Source organism: Centrocercus urophasianus, unplaced genomic scaffold, assembly GCF_019232065.1.
Source record: "Centrocercus urophasianus isolate 14NV4802_14NV808 unplaced genomic scaffold, USGS_Curo_1.0 seq_12, whole genome shotgun sequence".
Classification (NCBI taxonomy): Eukaryota; Metazoa; Chordata; class Aves; order Galliformes; family Phasianidae; genus Centrocercus; species Centrocercus urophasianus.
This window is the reverse complement of record NW_024884364.1, coordinates 49,577,295-49,594,645: the sequence shown is the minus strand read 5'-3', so window position 1 is coordinate 49,594,645 and position 17,351 is coordinate 49,577,295. Positions and strand designations below refer to the sequence as shown.

Below are 17,351 nucleotides of genomic sequence, written 5' to 3'. Positions count from 1 at the left end.
AACCTTATTACTGTATGTGCTCTCGTAGTGTATACAAGCAGAGATCACACATTTATAGTCACTGCTAAAAACGCCATGGCAAATCCTGCTTCTTGTTCTCACCAGTGAAGACTCCTTTCCTCTATCCAGTTGAAAAGTTAGGTCTTTTCTGTGTGCAGTGCTAGGATGTGTCTTTTCCATTTTGTCTTCATTTATTCAGTTCTGCAGATCTGACACAGTCCCTCTCCTTTCAGCAACAGCTTGACAGTGAAAAGCTCACACAGCTATCTCTCTAACTATTGATAATCAAGTGACCATCTGGAATGGAGTAGACCACAGACCCATGTGTGTCTGTGTCATTCACAAGTGAAGATTTGTTTAGGGCAGCTCAGTGTTAATTTACCTAAGTGCATAGCAGTCCAATAGAAAAAAAAAGTCAGTAGTTCATGTGTTCCCCAAAGTGGTGGAAAAGACTAGGGGATTCCAGGGTATGCTTCCACCACGCAAATCTAAACCCCATGTCTCAAATTTTTTTTTGGACACTTGTCATCATGGAAGAGCTGCAACCTGCAAAGATGGTACCAGCAAAAAACACTGAAGCCTAGTCAGAGCAGCAGGCAGTGTTAGTTCCAAAGAGCAGTGCAGCTATGGTGATGTTTTTTTGTGCTGAGGTCTCAGTTTCTATTCTGTATCTGCAGATGTCTGGTCTAACAAGGCAAACTGAAGTATTTCTACGAGACTTCAGCAAGCCAAATCTCAATGGAAGTATGTTTGTGGTGGATTTCAGCATGAAGCTCTTTGCACCAGTTGTCTTTGCAGCTGGTCCACCCTCACCTAGTCTCCTCAGAGGGAGCATATTGGAGGTGTGAGCTGCTCCTCTCTGCCAACACTGTGGGCACAGAAGCTCAGGATCATTTTGCTTCAATAGCAGGGGCATCTGCTGACCAACATGGCTCTCCTGCTCAATTTGCTCCTTCCTTTGTTCATGTTGTGCTTATGCAGTCAGCTATATGCCCTTCCTTTTAGGATAAGCAGACATTTACGTGCTGAATCCTTTCCGTCCTGTTCACCTTACGCTTCTGTGATGGGAAAGGGGACTTTCCAAAGCATATGTACTGAACACACTCCTTTATTTCTTCAGACATCCAAATGATGGTTTCTTCTCCATCTGCCCTCTCCAGTCACAGGGGTTTCAATACCTGTGGCACCGGCAGAGCCAGTCAGGTGCCAGCCATGTTCTGCCAAAGCCACAACAGCTGGTTGGCTTAGCTCAGTCATTTCACAGCCCCTGGAAGTCTCAAAGCTTGTACTCTCTTAGGGGTGAAGAGGTAGATGAACAGAGGATTCAAGGCACCAACCCACACCACACCAAGAATAAAATAAATAAAATAAATGGACCATAGCCATTGTCAATAACAAATTATTTGATGTTAATATGGTAAATTAACACTTAAGTCCATTTCATAAGCTAAGCAATCAGGGTGAATTCTCTACAAATCTGGCTAATTAACTTTGCTTCTAAAGATTTCTGAAGTAACTGATGTCTGACAACATGAAATAGATAAGAAGCTGTTGGTTTCATTTTCTGCAGGCTTTGAATTTCCCAGGGCTTCATCACAAATCTACTGAGAACAAAAGCAGCTATATTATTGTTTTTCAAAAGAATATTTCCCCTTTTTTTTTCTTCTTTCAAACAGAATTGTTTATGACATGGTCCTCCAAGTGCCATTTCCTTGAAAATTAAGACGTCACTATTTGCATCACTGTTATTTCACATGTAATTAGTAAGAGGGGATCTCCATCTTTGGAAATATTCAAAACATGACAGGACAAAGCCCTAAGCAACTTGTCTTCTGTGAACGATATAGAACGTAATAAATTATTCTGGAGATTTTGAGATTAGCTGAGATAGGAGAAAAAATTCCCTAGACAAATTCTGAGAATAACTACCAAAAGCACTGACTATATGATTCTCTTAATTGCTTCCCAATACCAGTATATACTGTTTCCAAAAACAAATATTTTTTCAGTCAAAGGTTGAATTTCAGGAAGTGAGAGAATCCCAAGCTGAAGTGTTCACCCAATTGAACTACATTTTCCATGCAAGTTTGTTGGTGAGTGATATCAACGATATTAAATATGTTGTAAACTTAATGAAATAAAGGGATGATTTTTCTTGTTATTAGTTCCATGTACTTTATGAAGTTTACAAAACCACCTCCGTGATTGTTAGACAGAACATGTGGTATCATCTAATGCTTTTAAGGTAATCAGTACACTCTTAGGGGAGGAGAAGAATTTCAGCTTTGTCAGCTTTTTACTTTTTGATATTATCCAGGCTCAGAAGTTCATGCTGTTTCTTCTGTATCGGTCTCTATGCCTCTGGAATTCATCTACAATTCCTGTTTTCCAGATTAATTGGAAGTGATGTATTTAGCTAACTTGAAAATAATTTATTGTCTTAGCAGCATTTATTAATCAGCAAACTTGATTGATATCTATCAATTGAACTTGCTTGTTTGATAGCTACCATTTCCTGGGCTAGCGTGTCTTTTATTTAAATAGACATTAAAATACAGTTTGTCCATAAGTATATGATGTAGATAGTAATTTAAATGAGATACAGATACATTTTATATCTAAAAATAGCATTACTTTGTTGACAAGGGTCACTTTATTGAAATCATCTCTAAATACATGATTACATATATTATTTCAATGATTTTATTTATTGAAAAAATATCACAAACCTCAACCTTCATAGCAATGTACAGTGAAGAGAAACATGCTACAAATACAACCTCTACAACCAAGGTAAATAAATGAGACACATTCTTAAAACGAACATACAACAAAAGAAATAAACAGTGATCCCTTATAATACTCTTTTCCCCCTCCCCACAAAAGATACTGAAATAAAAAAATGTGAGAAACTAATACAGTCCTCAGATAAGTGGAAAAACACAGAAGCATTCTCTGGTGCATCATTAGACTTCTAAGCTACTGTGTATACCTAGCAATTCAGCCACTCATCAGCCATTAAATTGCATCTTTTGTGATATTAGAAAAATCTCTGGATTCCAGTCAAAGCAAGGAGAATGAATGTGGATTGTCTTCAGTATGATTCAACGAACATCAAACAAAAAGCACAGTTGTCCCTGAGGGTTCTATGAGCATCAACCCACAAGCTTTGTTTTACTGCTGGTGACTTGTTGGTTTTTGTTTTTTTCCCTTTGCTTTCTTTTTTTCTTGTATATTCCAGTCTTATGAGTTACAGCCTAATTGATATTGGTGTGCAGATGTGCTTTCTGAAAATCTGAAATATAAATATTTCAAGCTAGCATTGCAGCTCATCTTGGAAAGTAAATTTAAAAGATTTTTTTGAGTGCTTGTAGATAACTGATAATACTGAAAATTGGACATCTGCAAAGGAGCAAATATACAAGATCATTTTAGATTCTTTTTTTTTTTTGGAGGTGGGAAGCGATGGAGTGTGGGAAGGAGGAGGATTGATGATCACCTCTTCCACCTCTCACTTAGGTAGAAGTGACAGAGTGGAAATTACAGCTCATCACTCTACATCTAGTAACAGTTATGCAGTCTGAACTGTTTAAATCAGGCAATAATAAAATTATAAAAGTGTGAAAAATGTGTCGGGTTGGCTGATCAGTACTAACCATACTAACCATCAAATCTGGAGTTAAACATTGACAAATTTGAACCTGTTACAAATACGTGACTGGACAGTTTGTGAAAAAGACAAGCAAGTTCTATTTGAGGTACAAATATCTTTGCACACAAATAGAAAGGGATACTTGTGTTCAACGTGTTTGCCCAACTCTCTTAAAAAAATGGCAATCTAGTAATTCTCAAATTGATCTTCTTTTGAGAAGAAAGAGATCTCCTTTGAAGCTTATTATTAAATAATGTGAATTAATTACCGTCCCAGGTGATGAAGTGGGTAGAACTAGCATTCATAAATTCTTCAGTTTATGAGCCACACAACACTCAGTAAATGCTTACAGCAAGGCGTTTATTAAATATTAATCTCTACTCCAACCAGCGCCTTCAGGAGAAGCAGAAAAGATATTATGCACAATCCAAAGGAGGACAGAGCTATTTGCTTATGTTGAACCATATCCCCTTCAAGCCTGCACTGGCTGTATTTCAAAGTCAAGCTCTCAATGTTCTCCTCAGTGCTTTCTTTCACCCTGACAGGTGCTGCATTGTTGCTGGCAGGCTAACAGACAGTGTTTTGGCTCAAGGCCTTCCTCAAGGAGGCTGGCATATATCCATATGACAAGAATACAACACCTGTAATAAGAAAACAGAAGTACAAGGGATTTATTTATTTATTTTGGTACCGTGAAGAGCTTTCATTGTATAATCTTTTTCCATAAATGGACTTTTTGGATGATTGAGCATGTTCAGGTTTTAGATGCAAAATAGCAAAGTTGCACTGAAACACAAGACACAAAACTCCAAACTAAAAGGATCTTTACTGCCCAATATATACCAAATTTGCTTTATTTAATATGATTGATATCAGGCAGTCACTGTCTCTCCTAAGTCAGTGTTGAATAGAATATTCACATGAAGCTATGGAAGGAAAAACAAAAGTGGATATTTGGAATTACAGTATACAGAACACTTCATCTACCTATCATCACATCTGACCTACGTACTGTGATATATCATATAACTCCTGTGAAGGTTTACTGTGCCATAATGGCAGATGTCATGGGAATAATCCTAGTTGAAGAGAAATTTAAATATAAGGAGTTTTCAAAACACTATTCATACGTAAAACAAAAGAAAAAAAAAAAAAAAAAAAAAACAAGCAACAAAAAACCAAAACAGTTCTTCTAGTGAGAAAGCAATATCTGGAAATATTAATAACCAAAAAAATCACATCTGAGAATGACAGCGGATCTGTGACTAGTTGAAACACTTAAATGTGTAGTAAGACACACATTTTCATTCATTAAAAATATATAATATAAATCAAGAGATAATGTATTGTTAAATAGAAAATCTGGAGCATGCACAGATTTCACCATGATTTTGAATTATGGAAATCTTGACTTGCAGGCCCAGGCCACTGGCACTGATCTAGAAACATTTTAGTTATTTTAAGACAGTATCACAAAGGTTGAAGAAAAATTCACTGTGGGCGAGTCCATTAAAACAGAGCAACTGTAGGTGTTTGATTGTGTCTTGTGTCTGTTTCTTTATTTCAATAATTACTTTTCAACATAAAAATCTCAAATTATACCTAAGTTATAACTTTCTAAAGAAAACAAAATATAGTAGCAAACAGGGAATATAAAATATTGTGACTTCATGTACAATGAAATGTAGATGTACCAATGGTAGTACGATTTTTAATAGATGACTCTGTATCTCCGTAATAAATAAAAAAAAGGGAAACAGTCCAAGACCTGTACAGAGGAGACAATGTAGCAAGACTTCAGTGTAGGATAGTTTATTAACTAAACAGTATGTACAAACTCTAAACATGAAAATAATGCATGAAAGAAATCAGACTCTATTTACATTTAATTTTCTTTTTTTTTTTCTTTTTTTTTTTTTTTTTTTACAAATTGTTTTTACAAGAAGCATTTTTCTTTCTCTAAATAAAAGGACAGACTCATAAGACCCATTGTTTTGTATTACATACATAAATAAATACTGACTATAAATGACTGTTATAGGAACGTAATTTCTACAGCCAATTTGGGTAACAGATGAACAGTTCTGTTACCTCTACTAAAATATAATTAAGTAAAAAGGAAAAAAATTTACATATAGAGCTCTGTTAATAACTTTGTAAATTGTACCTTAGTAATATATTCAGTAGAGGTAATACAGTCGTTACATTTCATGCCCACAACTGAACAATGAGTTTTGGCATGCAAAACCATATATAATCATTAACATCTGCAGGTATTCATTTACAAGTTTTTAAATAAAGGGTTTTCTTAATTATTTAAAACTACATGCAACAGCTTATTAGCATCATATTCCTGGTTACAATGCACAAGTTTGCATAACATTATTTTTAGTCACTGATGTTCACAGATACTGATCAAAAGGGTAGGAATATACCTGGCACATAGCATAAGAAAATGAATTAATAAATAAGTTAATATCACAACTACATTTACATATACACACAAAAATAAAAATTTCTATGATGTTGCAGTATACTTCCGACCCACTGACTTCTGTGCATATCAAAGTTTTCTTTTCTGTGCACCTCCCTGAATCAGGGCCTGCTTATCTGGAACTGTATGACTTCTGTAGGAAGTACAGGGATGAAATCATTGTCAAATAGATTTATTCGGTATTTAGGTTTCTATATGTTTCTGCTAATATAAATGGTAAAATTCCCATTCACGTTAGCAAAGACTATTTCTTTGATTTTGTTTGTGACTGTGCCAAACATTAATGTCAATGTTAGCACTGCCACACCTCAGCTCTTTCTGAAGCCACTAAGTTGAAGATGCCAAACATTTCAGAAGTCAGACCTCTTATTTATTCTTCACGTGCAGAATTCTTAATGAACACTCAAGATCTTACACATAGTAGTACAGCACAAGTTCTGCCTCACTTGATTTTCCTCTCCTCTATAAACAACTAAAAAGATATAATCAGAACATACTGTTGTCTTCTCAAACAAAAATCCCCAGTGAACAAATAAAAAGTCACAAAGCAGATAGCAAAAATGGCATACAATAATTCTTTCAGAAATACGGATAAACAAAATGCATCACGAAGCCAATGGACAAATCCATTGGATTCACTGGAATCGTACATAAGAAACAATACGTTAGTGTAAAGGTGCAGAGTACCTAAAAGCATCCCAATATCTAAATTAATTCTGTATTATACAACATCATTAGAGAAAATAAATCTTTGACTAGTGAATGAAGCAGTGAATTACAAGTCTATTACTGAATTAAATGTTTAATGTGATCTAATGTAAGTTAGGACAATAACCTGTACAATTCAGCAAACAAGGCTTTATGAATTAGGCACTAGCAATTTTAAATCAGCACTGCTAAATTCAAAGAATAATTAGGAAAGCACTCATTGCTGTGAATTTAGCATCTATGCACGAGCCTCACTGATTTTTTATTTTTTATTTGGAGGATCACTTGAAAGGTGAGTTGATAAATTCATTTGTTGAAGAAAAAATAAATTTACTTCTCATTGAATCTTGTATAACTCTTAAAACAATTCTACTTTATCAACCGAGTTGTTTTTTTTTTTAATGGAAACAGCCTACATATTCTTTTAAAAGTATGTTACTTCTTTTAAAAGTTGAATGTTTCAAAGAAACAGACATCAGCAAACACTAATAATTCTGATTCCTCTCAGAAGAACAAGGCTGCCACTCAGCAATTAAGACTAAGGACGTGATCACTCAGAGCTGCTAATTCCACTTTATCTCCAAGCCAGGTTTAGCATCATTGTAATAAAAACCAACATCCATGCAACATTATACTATCAATACAACATAATTTCATTAACATTAATCAAATCACTACAGAATGACTCCAGCATAACTGGAATAGATTCCGATGTAAAGATTTCGACAAAGGTTTTTAAAGAAGTCCAAAGTATTACCCTGATCCCACTTAAAACTATTCTCAGCTAACATCACAGAGATCCCTCCCATACTTTACGCCCTGCACAACTTAAATGTCAAAGCAATGCTGCACACAAGTTCAATTTATACTGTTTTTTCTTTGAACAGTACACATCAAGCATTTTTACCCCTCAAAAAATCTGAGACATTGGCCTTCTTTCAAAATTGAAAACAAACCTACTACCCTATAGATTTGATTAAGAATTTATCTGTTAACTTGTTAATATATTTTGAAAGAAAGGAGGTGACAGAGTGGCAGAGGAAGCAAATAAAAGCAACTCAGCATTTAATATTTTTGAACCAACTGTCAAATTCCCAAAGGATGTAGCAATAGAAATTATCTGGAAAAGTTCTTGGTCATTCATTGCATATTAAAAAAGACATCAGGGAAAATAGAAAAAGAACAAGGAAAAAAGAGTACTTCAATAGCAAATACAGAAATGCAGAAAAACTGGAATGAAAAAACTGTCAGAAATTGATTCAGTTTCTTTCTCTCCCTGTGGTATTACCCCATATGCACCCAAAATTATACATTTCAGTATTGACAAACTATGTATGATTGTTTTTTGAAGGCTCTACTGTAAGAAGCGTAATTGTCATCCTCATTTTTCAGACATGTATTTCTTCTTCATGGAGCCAATACATCCTTCTTTCTGTTCAAAAGATCCATGGGGAATAGAGATTTGTGCATCAAAAGACAGAGAAGCTGAGAAGTAGCTCTACAACTACTTGAATAATAAATGTGCCTCATAATTTCCATTTTTAAAATGTTAACTGTTCAAGTTTTAGATAGAAAATTAGAATTTCTTTTCAAGATAACAACCAACATTGTAGAGATAATTTTTCTAGGATCTATAAATAAATTGTGTTAATCGTCATTAATTGTATTAACTGTCATTTACTTCTTTACAGTGAATGGAGTATCAACATTTTACATGACCGTTAACTCTATTAATATAAGATCTACATGCAGAAATGTTACTTCAGAAGAGAGGGTTGATTATGCACATGTACCATCATTCTCTTCTGCAGTGATGCTGCAGTTATTAAATCTTGCTTATTTAAGGGATTCTGGTTCTGGTACCTAGTTTACTTATACGTTTATTTCAGACAAATAGGTATTTTCTTCAAGAGCAAAATACACTAGGGTTTAAACTGTCGAAAGGCAGAGCTTTAAGTAAAATACATCATTTAAACATATTGACGACAACATGGCCTCTAAGTGTTCAAAAGTATGTGTACATCACAGGAAAACCTCTCACATAATAACATTGAAGCCACTAAGAGAAATAACTGTACACACTTCACTGTTCCAATCTACTTTAAACACAAAATACAAAAACATAATCAACACATTTGATTTTCTCCAACACGTTGAGTTTAATGCATTCTTAAATTTGTTGAATAATGGTGGTACTGAAATGGTACTTCTTGGATGCTTCATCCTGGCCTTGGTAGAAATAAAATTCTTCATGACTAAACTACACTAGAGTAGAAACAGATTGTACAGCATGGCAACTTCCACTGGAAAACTGGATTCTTTGCTTCTATAGATGTGCCTTTTCCTAGCCTCCATTTGGGAGCTCAGTTTTTCTCTCAGTTATTTGTATAATCATCTTAAACAGTTTAATACTTTTCTGGGGGTGGCTTGTAGTGGTGAGGATGATGTTGTTTCAGATGAGGTCCTAAACAAAAGAATAGAAGAGTATTCAGATATGAAAGCCTGAATACGTAATACAATCATTTATCAGATTTTACTGTAAAGACTTCTTGAGCCCTTCAGCTTGCAAGCCTTCAGCTTGTAAGTGAAATGTCTGTGCTGGCAATTATACACATATTGAGTCCAGACATCTTCAGTGGGACTGAAAAAGGACAAAAGGATTCAAGCAGATTAATTATGGACTGTAAATTTTGCTGGGCTTCATAATACTGACTTGTTTTTTTCCAAAAGTAATAAAATGCTTGAAGCTACTAAAACTATTAAGAAGTTTGTACAGCTTTAGAAATATGGTCAGGTAATAGATATAACAGACTCTCAAACAGTCTAACCTAAGCAATCCCATGTCTAGGTAGTATTTGTAGGAGAGACCAGCTCTGAATCCTAGCTACTATAGGCATAAACCAAAGAGCTGCAATGGAATGCAGTGATAAATGTAAGGTCATAGCAAATGAGTAAGAGAAAGGCTGTATTTGATTACATCAATGCTGATGGACAATAACAGAGAAAAAAAGCAATATTGTCATGCATGTTATGTTTACGGACTTCTACTAGAGCTAATAAAGATTCTAAGACTTAAGCAACCTGTTTATTTGTGTAGAAGGTTTTAAACACATAACCACATGCCAAAACACTACTTACTGTGGGGTAAAAATGGAGGAAGATCAGGTGTTCGGAACAATCTTATAGTAGCTGGTCCTTCCCCACCAGTTGTCAACACTTGAACTTCCAGTCGGTATAGCATTGATGGCCTGAGATTGGGCACGGTGAGTACATAATGATCCTAATAAATAAATTACATTAATTCTCTTAGAATCTAAAAATAAAGCATAGTTGCTCTACTCACACAAATCAAGGCTCTATCACTCTCAGCACTCACAAATTATTTTTTAAGAAATCTGTGAAAAGGATTTAGCATATGTACTACATATTCTTTTTTAATAAAAAAAGTTCATTAAATGCAATTGTTTTTATTTTACATTTTTCTGTAAATTCTACTGAATGGGAAAATAAAACAAGACAATTTTCAGGGCTAGGGCCCCTGTTGGAGCTGGCAGCGTGGCTACACTGTTTTCAGCAAGTTTGACCCAGATTACACATAAAGATCAGCTCTTCTATTCCCATTTCTGGCATATGAAATATCTATATTCCCCTTACTTTTAATTGCTCTGTATCTCTGGTCATTCACACTTGGGCTAAAAACTTTTGGAGTAACTTTATAAACGCTCCTAAATAGAAAAACATCTGACTAAGGAGGACATTCAGGAACTGAAGTTCCAATTCACCTTATTTCAACCTAAAAAGGAGTGAAAAAGCATTGTGTAGTCCAGTTCCTGGGACAGGACAGTGGTACAGAGATACAGGACAGTGCACACAGAGTATGCTCATTCAATCAGACAGAATTTGCATAGCAAATTGTTCTGAAAGATCTTATCTCAAGCACACAGTAGAGGGACAAAAGTGGGCTGTGAGAAAACTGATAAGTTGCTATTCCTGGCAGTTCAGAAATCTAAGGGGAAAGGCAGAGGTAAAAGTGGAGCTTTATGCCAAATCAGTATACTGATAATACTCAGATGCAGCTACTCTCAAAAACCCTTGCTGAAGCTCTTCCATTGCATATAAAATACTCAGTGAAAAGAGAGATAAATGCCTACGTCACATTCATACACTCACTTTGCTCTTTTAGATGCTCCCTGAACATGTGCATTTCAGCTGTGGATGCACAATTACAAAACTTTTAACAATTACAGATGGCCAACAAGAATGAATGAATGATCCTCACCATGAAATACCCTACACTGTGGTGGTGTCTGAGAGGGAGGAGATACTATTTCAACTGAAGCAAATATTTTGTGCAAGTTAACCAGGCGCCATGAATAGATGGATACATATGGTGTTAAATAATTAAACATATGAAATCTCCAGACTCTACAGTAACAAAATCAGAGAAAAAACAAAGATAAGCAATTAAAACACAATGTAAAGGAATGTTTAAATAAAACATAATATATATCCCAGACCTAACAGACACAAATGCTTAAAAATGAAATAGTAATAATGAATAAACCATATGCAAAACAAAATAAATTTTAAATGAAGAATAACATCCTATGGCCTGTAACTTCACTAAGGTTGTGGTCGGCATTCTAACGTCTGTGAAGAAGTAACCTCTTCAAGATAATCCTGCAACATATCCTGCTGAAGAGATCAAGGATATATATTCTTTGTGCCTCTGCTTCAGATGTTGATTGAGCTCTCAATGAACTGATGTGGATCTCATTACGACTGCACAACCGCGGCAGAAGACAGCTCTGCAGAGTGCGTAGCGGCTTGCTACATAGTTTTGGAGCATCTGTGGTCAACTTTGTTACTCTTTGTTACTCTGCTTGAAAACTGGCTTTGAAATTTGGCCATAGCCTTAGGGCAGTCTGCAAGACGATAAAACTGTGGGAATCTTGTTTTGGACTTTAGAAAATGTGTTGAATGTAGGATGTGTTCAACACAACATTTTATTCATTCTTTGATGAAACAAATGTTGTGAAAAGACTTTCAGGCAATTCTGCTTGTGACACATTTGCCTTGATCTATCACGTTGCTGAAGTGCACAGAAAGACTCCCAGCACTGTTAGGAGACTTTGGATCAAGGCCAGCTACCTAAATCCTTTTGTCGACCCTGGTGGATCTGGCAATGCAGTCTGAAAGAAGTGCTGTTCACTTTCTTCTGCCAGAGGAGGAACTGAAATAACAAAGACCATTTTAAAGCTAAAAGGAGGAAGAATTCAAACGAATTGTTGTGATACTTTCAACAGTGAATTCTAGTTCTCCTTCAAATTATTTGTTTGTTGGACAACAGCAAGTATTCACAGAAGGGAAATGATTTTTATTTTTCTTAGAGAAATGAGAAACTCAAAGGAAAAAAGCAATACTTAATCCATGAAATTTATTGACTTGGACACCAAGTAATTAGTAAAACTACAGTAATCACCAAGTTGAACAGCCTGATCACCAAAAGAAAACAAAAACTATCTATTGCCATACAGATGATCTTTTCCTCCCTTTGGGCATTTCTCAGATAATAGTTTCTGATTTGACAATTGTACACATTAAAATTTTTGATGTGCAATTGAGAAGAGTAGCTGTGCTTTGTATTTCTAAGGACAAAATTAAGGCATCTCCTGCTCCAACATGCCTGCAGAGAAGGAAAATGCTATGTGTGACATCTTCATTACCACTAAAAAAAATAAAAATACACCACATATACACACAGTTATGAAGCCAGTAGAAAAGGAAATGAATGAGCAACTTACTGCTGGCAGTATCTGTGACTGTGAAATGATGCTGTTGGGCAAGCTGTTTTGCCGGCTTTCTGTGGTTACTTCTGCCCATGTGACTTGAAATCCTGTCATGGGCTGGTGAAGGACTGTCTTAGATATCTTCCAGGAAAAATGACCGGTGATGTTACCTTCCTGAACAACGAAAGACGCAGATAGATTCTCGGGTTTGGCCAACACTTTGGGTAGAACTGGCACTATAAATTTGGAAAGCAAAAAGATAAGCTAAACTTTGAGAAGTAGTGGTCAATAATATTCATTTAATTTCACAAATTGAGGTCAGACAGAGCTGTTTTTTTGTATTACTCAGGATCTTTACATGGTTCTGCCATTGCATTTTCAGGTGTTAGCAAAAACCCATCTTTGACATATTCCATCAGCATTCTGGGTCAAGTTCAAACTTCAAATCAAATTCTGTCAGCCACAGGTGACAGGCAAGAAAATATATGCCATGTAAAATTATAAATGCTTCATTGATTGGCAACCATCCTGGCAGTTCTCTGTATTTCAGAATATCTGAGCTGATTTCTGAGATGAAAAGAAAACCCATAACATATCACAGAGCTCCATTATGTAGGCAAAAAGTAAAATTAATGCTATAAAACTGTACTACAAGTTAACAGGCACACTTTGGCTAGGTGAAACTTATGCCTGAGCTGCAGTTGTCCAGAAAGAAAATTATAATGTTGGAATTTTTCAAGCGAAGTGGGCAGGAAATTGTGGCCACTGACAGCAGGATTCTGAGGTGAGCCACAGAGCAGTGGGGGGCAGTAATAATTCAAAGTGAGAGTGCCACTCTCTTGCTGTAGACATGTCCAGACTTGGCTACTCAAAGCTATGGCTGACCTCACCTGCTTCGAGTAGGTGGCTGGATTAGCTGATATCAGAAATCCCTTCAAAAAAATTTCTCAGAATTGAATCACAGAATTGAATCACAGAATTGTAGGGGTTGGAAGGGACCTCCAGAGATCATCAAGTCCAACCCCCCTGCAAAAGCACTGGTTTCTCTTCAGATCGTATAAGTCTTTCTCCATCACTCTGTGATTTCAAATAACCTTTCAGCTATACCTTGGATTGTGGCAACACTGTCAAAGGTATGATTGTCTCTTTTTGCTACGTTACAGAAGTATTAACCAAAACTAAATCAAACTGAAAAAGCTGCTTTCGAGCTGAGTACTAGAACATTCAAAAGATGGATCATGCCATTGAATTGAATTAACAGTTATTAACAGAATTGAAATAACAGTTATCATTCATCATTATGGTGAATATATAATATATGGGAAGGTTTCGCTCCTTACATAACAAAAACTGTAATACAAAATGTCATCATATGTTTATAAACAACCCTCTAAAATTATAAACTAATAAACACAGCAGCAACATGGTAACAAAATCTATGTTGCTCTGTATTTTACTTGATTTTTTGTGTAAGCATTAGTCATCTTTTTTGTTGTTCTGAATCTTTCATATTCCATTGCATAATTACTTTCACATACTTTTTTTTTTTTGTGTGTGATTTTAAGTGCATTTGAAATTATTTGGCAAATTCTGCAGATCATGTCTTACCTTCTTCAGCAGCACAGTTAATGTGCTTATGGGTTTTTTCTTTAAACGCAGTGCAAGGTGGGGTGACAAAGAAAATACTCTCAGCCTTAAAACGACTTTTAGATTTTGCAGGTAAAACAGTTACTTTATATCTGCATGAAAATGACAGGTCCTTCAGAATCATGTAGTTTTCCTAGAAAAAGAAAAGCAAAAGAGAACATGATGCAAACAGATCCCTAGGGAAAAAAAAAAAATAGAAAAATAATTGAAAAATGAGTTTGACAGATGATGAAAAGTTTTCTTCAATAAAATATTTTACTGACACAATTAACACACTCCAACATAGCTTTTCTCATAGAACAAAGCAAACATTACTTACATTATAATTATTTTCAATTGTAAAATAGTAAAATACATTAGCATGGCATTCAGAAAGGTCCATCCTTTCTACACAGCTCCTTCACCATGCTATACGAATGCATCTAACTTACAATAGTTAGAACAGTCTCCTGCACAGTGGCAATGAGGTAGCAATGTGAGGATGTAAATACTAATTGAATTAAATAATTGTTAAAAAGATGAAGTAAATTGCTGTAAATGGCAGGCTTTGTCTACATTTAGCTTTTTTAATGCACTTGAAGTCCAGCATGGTACTATGAATCAAATATTTTCCTCTTTAGTATGTTTACCACATCTGTCTTCTTATCAGGAAGGTAAAATCCACAGCTGAATTACACAGCAAAATTCTTTTAAAGACAATGATAGAAAAATAAAATTTTACACAAAGTGTAATTGTCATGGTAACTTCTTAACGTTGTATAAAGTATGTTTGAAAATCAATCTGAAAGCTTAAGCACAAATCAAACTATGAGGAAAAGAAGTTGTTTTGTGTGTATGTGTGCATGCGTGTGTGTGTGTGCTTTTTTTCTGGAAAAATGTACATTTTTCTGGGAAAATGTACACTTTCTTGGCTAACGTCCCAGGTCTTCGATGGACTTTTATATTTTTCTTTCTCTCTGGAATCATTAATCTCCAGTATTTTTCTGCTTCACACCAACTTTTTTTGGAAGTTAATCCCAAACTACATTAGCCAAAACTTCATGCGGAAGGGCATTTTCAATAGGACATAGATTGGGCTGAGAATGGACTTCATTTCCTATTTTCTACCTACTACTCTAACAGGTTTGACTCCTCCCTATAATTCTAACAGGGTTGGTTCTACTTTCATTGTAAGAAAACAAGCAAACAAACAAAAAAGCAAAACTAAACTAAAGTACACATTCCATTGCTTTATAAATGACTGCAATTCGATATTTGTTAAAGATGCTGGTGCATTTATGCAAGACTTCAGGTTATCCTCAGTAGCCACTGTTTCTCATTCAATCTTTAAAGCAGATACTTGTTAGTCAATTGGGGTTTTGACTAGACTTACTGAGGCTTCATGTTCACCTACATCTCAAAATGCATTCTAAAAATGGCAAATCGTCTGACTTAAAAGTCCATGGACCCTGGACAAAAGCCTAAATGCTCAGCACCAGAAGCCTAAGTTCTTTATCTGCCTTGAATTATCATATTGATTATCAAACCCTTTGTCGCAGCAGATGTCTTCTGATCACTTGTAATAAGAATGAGCTCACATAGTTATACAAAGTAATTGTACAAATTGGTGTAAAATGATAGAAAAGAAATAAATTTACTAATCCCACAGTGCACTTGGCCAGATACAAAAGTAATCTTTCCTGATTTCTAGTGGAAATAAACTTATTAAATACAAACTTTTTCCTAAGTTCATTGACTATAACTTGAAATATTGAGACTGTTCATATCATTATACCACAATCATTTTTTTAATCCAACTCTAACATTTGCCTTACTGACTTCATGAGGTAATAAACCTTACAAGCTAACAGCCTCTTGCATGAGAATTATTTTCTTTTTATTTATTCTAGTTTTATATGACATTAACTGTACTGAATTGATCTGATAGTACAGGTAAAGTTAAGAAGAAAGGATGAATTATGTTTTATTTCAGTATGAAGAATACCCCCCCCAATATGTATTTTTCCTGACATGCATTTACATGGAGCTCTTCTCCTTACCTGTGTCCAACCTTCAGATTTAATGTCTAGTATTTTCCAACTATTGTATTATTTTTCTAATTCTATTGTTCTTCTCAGTTCTGAAAACCACATTTGCGTCTAAAAAAACCATGCTAGTTTATAACTGCTATTTTTACTCTTCAGTATTTGTACTTTTCCAGACATCTAGTTCTTATCATAAAACCAGCTGTCTTCCATCTGCTGTAGAAGTATATATTAAATCTGTTTGCCTGCTAGTCTTCTGAACAGCACCACCATCACCAACAAAAAAATATTAGCCTAGCTTGGATTAAAAAAACAAACAAAGAAACACAAAAACCACTCCAGAAGAACCATTTCTATCTTATGTAAGAAAAAGTATAAACCAAACTGTGCTTTGTTGCAGAATTATCCTTTCTCTTGCAGCTTAGGAGCTATTCAGAGTCAAGTAGAAGTCTGAATGAAGACTTACATAAGTCAGCTCAGTTACTTTCTCAAGTCCCTTGGTGTCATTGTGTGCACAGGATTCCAGTAATGAGTGGACTTGGAATTGATTCATGCTGATACCTAAAGGGGTCAGAAAAAGAGGAAAAGACATATTACAATTACAGCTTCACAACTGCAACTTTTTCAAGCTTGTTTGGATGCAAATAGAGTTTAAGTATTCTAGGGCTACTAGTTCCTCACTTGTCCATAAGCACTCATTAGCAAAAATGAACTATTATACATTCATAATTTAAGTCATACATCAGCTAAGAGGAATAACTTTAAAAACAGAATTGGCATTTTCAGAAATGTAAGCATCTACTGATATGAACATTAAAAAAAATCTCAATTCTGTTTCTTCCAAGCATCCTGCATATGATGGGATTGACCTTGTACCAATTGCTTGACACTGTTTATATTGTCAGTGTTGCAACACTGCTCACTGGCAGTACTTGAGAAATGTGTGCCTGGAGGTATGTGAAAATGTCTGCAAGCCTCTGAGATTTTCCCTTTCAGAAAAGGGAATTAGTTGCCATTTAAATCAAGGACAAAACTTA

At 35.2% G+C, this 17,351-nt stretch overlaps 1 protein-coding gene across 1 annotated transcript in view; it reads right to left on the bottom strand.

Moving 5' to 3' along the window:
• Nucleotides 1-5,627: 5,627 nt before the first annotated feature.
• The window catches only part of ANOS1 (anosmin 1), a 129,399-nt gene continuing 117,675 nt past the window's right edge, over nt 5,628-17,351 (bottom strand). The window contains exons 10-14 of the mRNA XM_042810190.1: nt 16,781-16,875; nt 14,252-14,423; nt 12,659-12,879; nt 9,993-10,134; nt 5,628-9,318 (exon numbers count right to left, since the gene is read on the bottom strand). Coding sequence (XP_042666124.1) covers nt 9,260-9,318; nt 9,993-10,134; nt 12,659-12,879; nt 14,252-14,423; nt 16,781-16,875 — 689 coding nt within the window. The 3' untranslated portion in view covers nt 5,628-9,259. The remainder of the gene's footprint in view (nt 9,319-9,992; nt 10,135-12,658; nt 12,880-14,251; nt 14,424-16,780; nt 16,876-17,351) is intronic.